Below are 6,000 nucleotides of genomic sequence, written 5' to 3'. Positions count from 1 at the left end.
CAGAAAGAAACTCCTCATCTCTGATGTGTAACCATAATTAAGCATTTGTAACAGACTGGTGGTGCTTTTTGGGGTGTTCGACACAACAGTCTATCTGGCTGCAGCAAACAGGCTGTGGTCTATCAATCCTTCACCTTTCCACATTTTTTCAGTCCAAATATTATGGTAGCATAAGTTTTTGTAGGCCAGCGCCTACTTCAGCCTGAAGTGTTACCTCCGATTGGCAGGTGCCTCTCTTTTTAGAGAGGTGTAGAGCATGGGGGTTGCTATTGCAAAGTGAGGCCCAGGAGCTACAGGCAAGTAAACACAGTCAACTGAAAAGGGCAGATGATTGCAGGGGTAGTGACCCACTTCCAGCTCTGAAATGAATAGGCAAAACAAGAACTGTTCTAGCCCCTACCAGACTCCATTTAGCCCCAGAACAGATAAGGATGGTGTCTTCATCAGAATTCTAATTCTGCAGCTTCTTTCTGGAGTCCCACTTTTGATACTTTCCAGCGAAAGCATGGCAACTTCCAATTCTGTTACTGAATGTCCAACAAGACTGAAATGCTCCCACTATTTTGAGTGTTAACATTTTTAATGTCCGATTTGTGTCCGTTTATTCCCCTGCAACTGATTATATATAAACAGCAGCAGGGTATTGCTGGCACACATTATCAGATTGGAAGATGTGAAGGGATTTTTGATAATGACTTAATTGCTTTTTTCCCCCAAAACACTTGGGGTTAATCTGTCCTCCCTGAGCCTGTAGCAATTGGTGGGTTTACACATTCAAATTAATAGATTAAGAAATACGCCCCAGCATCTGGAATGTGGAACTCCTAACAGCAATGAGTTTCAGGGAGAAGCCAGCTCTGAGCAAGTATAGATCAAAGGCAGTCCCTTTCTTGAGTGCCGCTTGGGTCCCACATTTTGCCCCCTCCGCCCCCCCCCCCCCGCCTCCTTGCTCAGCTTAGTATTGAATATCCTAAGCCTACAGTGGCCATTTAGTGTCACTTGCAGTGCCGAGATCTGAGGCACCTGCCATTTTCCATTCAGAGGCAACACTTTTCTCACATCTCCCAGCCCCATTGTCTGATCCCACTTCTGGCTGGGAGAAGGGTGAAAGATCACCACTTTCCCAAGCAGCTCCTCCACTGGCCTCTGTCTGCTCCCTGCAGCCAAATCCCCCCTTCCTGAATGCCGCTGGTTGAAGTCACCCTGAGCACAAGCCTTTTGTCATACAGCACCTCCCCTGCACACCATCCGTCAAGTCAAATTAGAAATCCTGACAAGGGAGCCAAATGAACCAGCTTTCCTCCGGGTCCAGCTGCAAAGAAACCTTCACCAGAGGCTTTTGTTTTGACTGAAGTAGGGATTAAGCTGCACCAGTGACAGGCCTTATTTTCCAAGCTCATCGGCTAATAAACACCCATATTATTTCAAAGGAAATAAGCCTATTTTTACGTCCTTTTCTATTGAAAGAGCAGTAGTTGAAGTGCATGTATCTTAAAAGATTTATCCATAACTGCAAGTGAAGACAGTGGCAGAGTCACCCGAGGAAGAAGAAAATAGGAGAAAGATTGACTCTTAACATTTTAATAAGGTTCTCTATAATGCCTGCTAATGGAATTCTGCGGGAAGAGGAAGAAATGTAGTCATTGGAATTTCCTGCAAAACATACCTACAAAAAGTGCTTCAGGTGTGATCTTCCACTATTGTGCAATGCCAGCAGTTATGAAGTGATCTGGACAAGGAATGTGGGGGAAGAACATCATTCAACATATGACCACTTGTCTAGCCCTGGGACTAGTGGGACTAGAGAGGGAGCTATGTTAGTCTTGCAGCAAAAGGAACAGCCGTGTGACATCTTGAAGATTAGCCACTTCATAAGATTAGTATTCATTGAATTTATATACTGCCCTATACCCAGGGGTCTCAGGGCGGTTCACAGAATATGCCATGATAAACTTGTCTAGGCTTAAAGGTGCCCACAAAAGTGTGTTTTCTCTGGCCAGAGGGTTATGGTTTGAGCTGTGGGGCCTGCCACTCTTAAGGCGCAGCTCCACACATTAATCTGAAGACGGCGTTAGGGAGAAGGAAGCCCCTGTTACTCCTAACATTTCTGTTCCTCTGATTTGAGCACTTGGCATTGTGCAGCTATCTTTGGATGGACAAGAGATAAATGTAGCTGAAAGACACATGATAAATGGTTTGCATGAATTGGATGTAATGGTGTGGTAATTTAGCAATGGGAAATTAGGCAGCTATAGTAGTATTAGGTGGTCTCGGAACAGCAAAAAGTCTTGTCCAAACTCTCAGTCTGTAAAATGACAAGCTAAGAGAGCTTAACAGAAAATTACACCATTTTGCTCATTGCAATCTATTTTTTATTATTTTAAAACTTTTGGATATGCTGTTAAATGATATGTCTGCAATTAAATACTTTAGACTACATTTTTAAAAATATAACATCGTTAATGTTTTACTTGTAACATAATTTTCATCAGTGAAACACGGAAAATTCATTGACTTTTTTGTTTAAAACATATATTAAATTACTCTCAGTATTCACATCACTCGCCATCTCACACAACCCTGTCAGGTTACAAGACCATTCTTGTCTCCTTCCTTTTTCATTTATTAGAGGCACCTGCTTCCTTTCTATACCTTTAGAGTCAACCCCAAAGCCCAGGAGATGCTCTCCCGCCTCCCTCCCAAAGCAAGCACACTCTGCCTCCAGAGCAAAGCTGGACTGAGTTCCCAGGTAACTTGTTTCTGCGCTCTCTCCTCGTGTAGCTCCTGCAGGTGGTGCAACTGGGCGGCAAATAAATGCTGGCATAGTTTGGTGTGGATGGCTCAGAAGGGGCTCAAAAAGGCCCTTGCTCAGTCTATCCAACCCGTGAGCAAATTTGTGGAGGGCATGAGACTTCAGGGTGCGCATACATAGTTGGCTTCCATTGGGAGATGAGTACGTCAGTAGCCTTAGGACACCTGCAGGAATCTGCAAGTTGAAAGAATTCACAGGATGGGTTTCTTTCTATCTAATGAAAGAAACGGTCTGGCGTGTCATTGCAAGAGGGGTCCCTGGAGCAGGTCATGGGAGTATTTCTCAGGCCTTCCATTTGCTGCTTGCCACTTGTACAGTGGTACCTCGGCTTTCGAACATCTCCGTTGACTAACATTTTGGTTTTCGAATGCCATAAACCCGGAAGTAGATGCTTCGGAAATTCAACATGCCACACGGCTTCCGCTGAGTGCAAGATCCTGAGGCCTAGCTGTCAGCTGTTGAGTTTTCGGTTTTCAAACGTTTCAGAACTTGAACGGTCTTCCAGAATGGATTACATTCAAAAACCATGGTACCACTGTATTCAAATTCTCAGCTGCTGGTACCCTAAACTCAAGCTGCGGCAGAAACCAGTGTTGGCACCCCAGTGGAACAACTGCAAGTGCATTTCATCCCCCTCCAAAGGAGCTTTTGATCCCAGGCAGCTGAGAATTTGAATGATTGCTGAGTGCAGCTCCAATGACAGCTCCCCCACCTTCATTTCCAGGGGGCAACTGCAGAGCCAGGAAAGGGCTGGTTTGATCTATGTGCTTTGGGTTCCGTCCGCTGGAGAGAAGAGGAACGACACCAGCACCAACCAAGACATTCCTCCAGAGTGGCACTTGAAATGGCTGCATTGCTGCCCAGTTGGGCTGCGTTGCAACAAAAGGGTCTTTTAGAGAGGTCCTCTGTGGATCCCTTATGAGGCCATCATCTTAGAAATCATAAACCTGGGGTTGCTAACCTGCGCCGCTCCCAACTCCCATCACACCCAACCAGTGGTCAGGGATGACAAAGAGTTGCAGTTCAGCAACAGCAGGAAGACTGCAAGTTACCAAAGCCTGCTAAAATAGATAGGGGTGTATCTTGTAGTTGTGCTGTTTTGTTTTTAGCAGCATGGGACACTAGGCAGCAATCTCTGTTAAATTTAAGTGTAGACCCATAGCTCTTCATTTAATGACATTCACAAAGATTATTAAAAGGCATATCTGGAGGGGGGGGTGTTGGAGAAGGGAAAATCCAAACACTCCAGGTTGCTCCTCTCATCAAAGTTTTTCCAGATAAGACCCAGGCACAAATCCTTGCTTTCCGTTCTGTTCTGCAGTCCACCAGCCATCATCGCCTACTTCAATGATGGAGATGACATCACCTGCTTGGATATCCAGTTCATCCTCATTCTAGAAAAAGAGAACAAATGGAGGACTGAAGAGAGGTTTGCTCCAGCAGCAGCTGGAAGGTCCCAGGCTTCTCCATCACCATCCCAGGTAGAAGGCTAGGCCAGATCCCTTCTGCCTGACTCCCTTGTTGTTCAGGTGGAGACAGCATTTTGCTGCTGTTGGTCCATGCTTTTCCCACACCTATAGTTGGGAGTGGAGCTGCCCAGTCCCACCCAGGTGCTGCTACAGGTGCTCTGATGGGTGGGCAACCTTGCTCAGCCAGAGGCAAAAGTGGGTGGAGTAACAAGACTAAAGTTTCCCTTTGCACATTAGACAGGCTTCTGCACACACACACTCACACACACACACACACTCCAGACAAGCAAGGGAGGTTATCGGATATCAAGGACGCATTCATGCCAGGCAAAAACATTCCAGGTTTGAAGCAGAGCTAGTGGCTGGGAAGTGGAGTGTTGCCTGGGAAGAGTTTGGAGGGCCAGGTAAAGAGACCTGGAGGGCCACAATCAGCCTGTGGCCTTGAAGTGCCCCCCCCCCCGGCCCTGCATACCATAAAGGGCCAAGGAGCCCCTCCAGCCTCTTCCCCCTTTTTCAGAATGTTAATTTTAGTAACAAGCACAACCTTAAGCAAAATTAAGTGACTGACTGACCAATTAATTATAACTTAGTTGATAGATCAACACGTTTCTTTAATCAGGTGATGGCCTTCCTTTTCGTTAATGTATGCTAAACTCTATAACCTGGTTACCATGACCCAAATCAAATTGTGAACATACACAGCAGCCAAAGCTGCTCTGGGTACCAGGCGCCCAGACGGAGCTCATTGCTGACTTGTGACTTTGGCGCCCACAAAGCGTTTCCTTACCTGGAGCTCTAGCAGCTGATGGAGCTGCCATTCAACTTCCCAACATGAAGACCATCTGCAGCATTGTGGAGAACAGCAGCAGCAGCAGGACTCAACAGCCCTGCTCCCAGCCACCCTGTGAGGCCAGGGGCTTGTCACTTTGCCCAGGAACCAGCTCTGATAGGAAATTCTACCCGCGGGCTCTTTGCCTTGGAGTGTGGAGTAAGGGATCTCAAGGTAGTTCTGCTGTGCTCCTGGGCTTCAGCTGATGTCTCCTGTCACTGATTTTTTTTCAAGGCCTACACTAGCTCCCAGTACGTTTCCGAGCACAATTCAAAGTGTTGGTACTGACCTTGAAAGCCCTAAACGCCCTCGGTTCAGTATACCTGAAGGACCGTCTCCACCCCCATCGTTCCGCCCGGACGCTGAGGTCCAGCTCCGAGGGGCTTCTAGCGGTTCCCTCCTGTGAGAAGTGAGGTTACAGGAAACCAGGCAGAGGGCCTTCTTGGTAGTGGCACCCGCCCTGTGGAACGCCCTCCCATCAGATATCAAGGAGATAAACAGCTATCTGACTTTTAGAAGACATCTAAAGGCAACCCTGTATCAGGAAATTGTTAATGTCTAATGTTTTACAATTTTTAATGTGCTGTAAGCCGCCCAGAGTGGCTGGGGAAACCCAGCCAGATAAGCAGGGTATAAATAATAAAATTACTACTACTACTACTACTGCATGCAGAGAGATCAGAGGAAGAGCTCTCTCTGCAGCTCCCATTTCTTGGGATAGTTTAACTGGAACTGCTCAGTGGCTTTGTGTTTAAGGATTTTCATCCTTGTTTTTGGGATCACGAAAGCGGCCTGCGAGGAAGCACGTCAGCTGTGCATGGCCTCCACTTAAAGGCAATTCATTCAATCAATCAGCCAATAAAAATAAAACCACATTTACCTCCTGGAGT

The 6,000-nt window shown here is 46.5% G+C and overlaps 1 protein-coding gene across 2 annotated transcripts in view; it reads right to left on the bottom strand.

Moving 5' to 3' along the window:
• Positions 1–715: 715 nt before the first annotated feature.
• Positions 716–6,000, bottom strand: part of PSTPIP1 (proline-serine-threonine phosphatase interacting protein 1) — a 50,605-nt gene continuing 45,320 nt past the window's right edge. For both annotated transcript variants that reach the window (XM_083399107.1, XM_083399106.1), the window contains exon 15: positions 716–4,206. In XM_083399107.1, coding sequence (XP_083255233.1) covers positions 4,075–4,206 — 132 coding nt within the window. In that variant the 3' untranslated portion in view covers positions 716–4,074. The remainder of the gene's footprint in view (positions 4,207–6,000) is intronic.

The sequence above is a fragment of the Podarcis tiliguerta genome (assembly GCF_965153285.1).
Source record: "Podarcis tiliguerta genome assembly, chromosome: 9".
NCBI lineage: Eukaryota > Metazoa > Chordata > Lepidosauria > Squamata > Lacertidae > Podarcis > Podarcis tiliguerta.
This window is presented reverse-complemented; position numbering and strand designations above follow the sequence as displayed.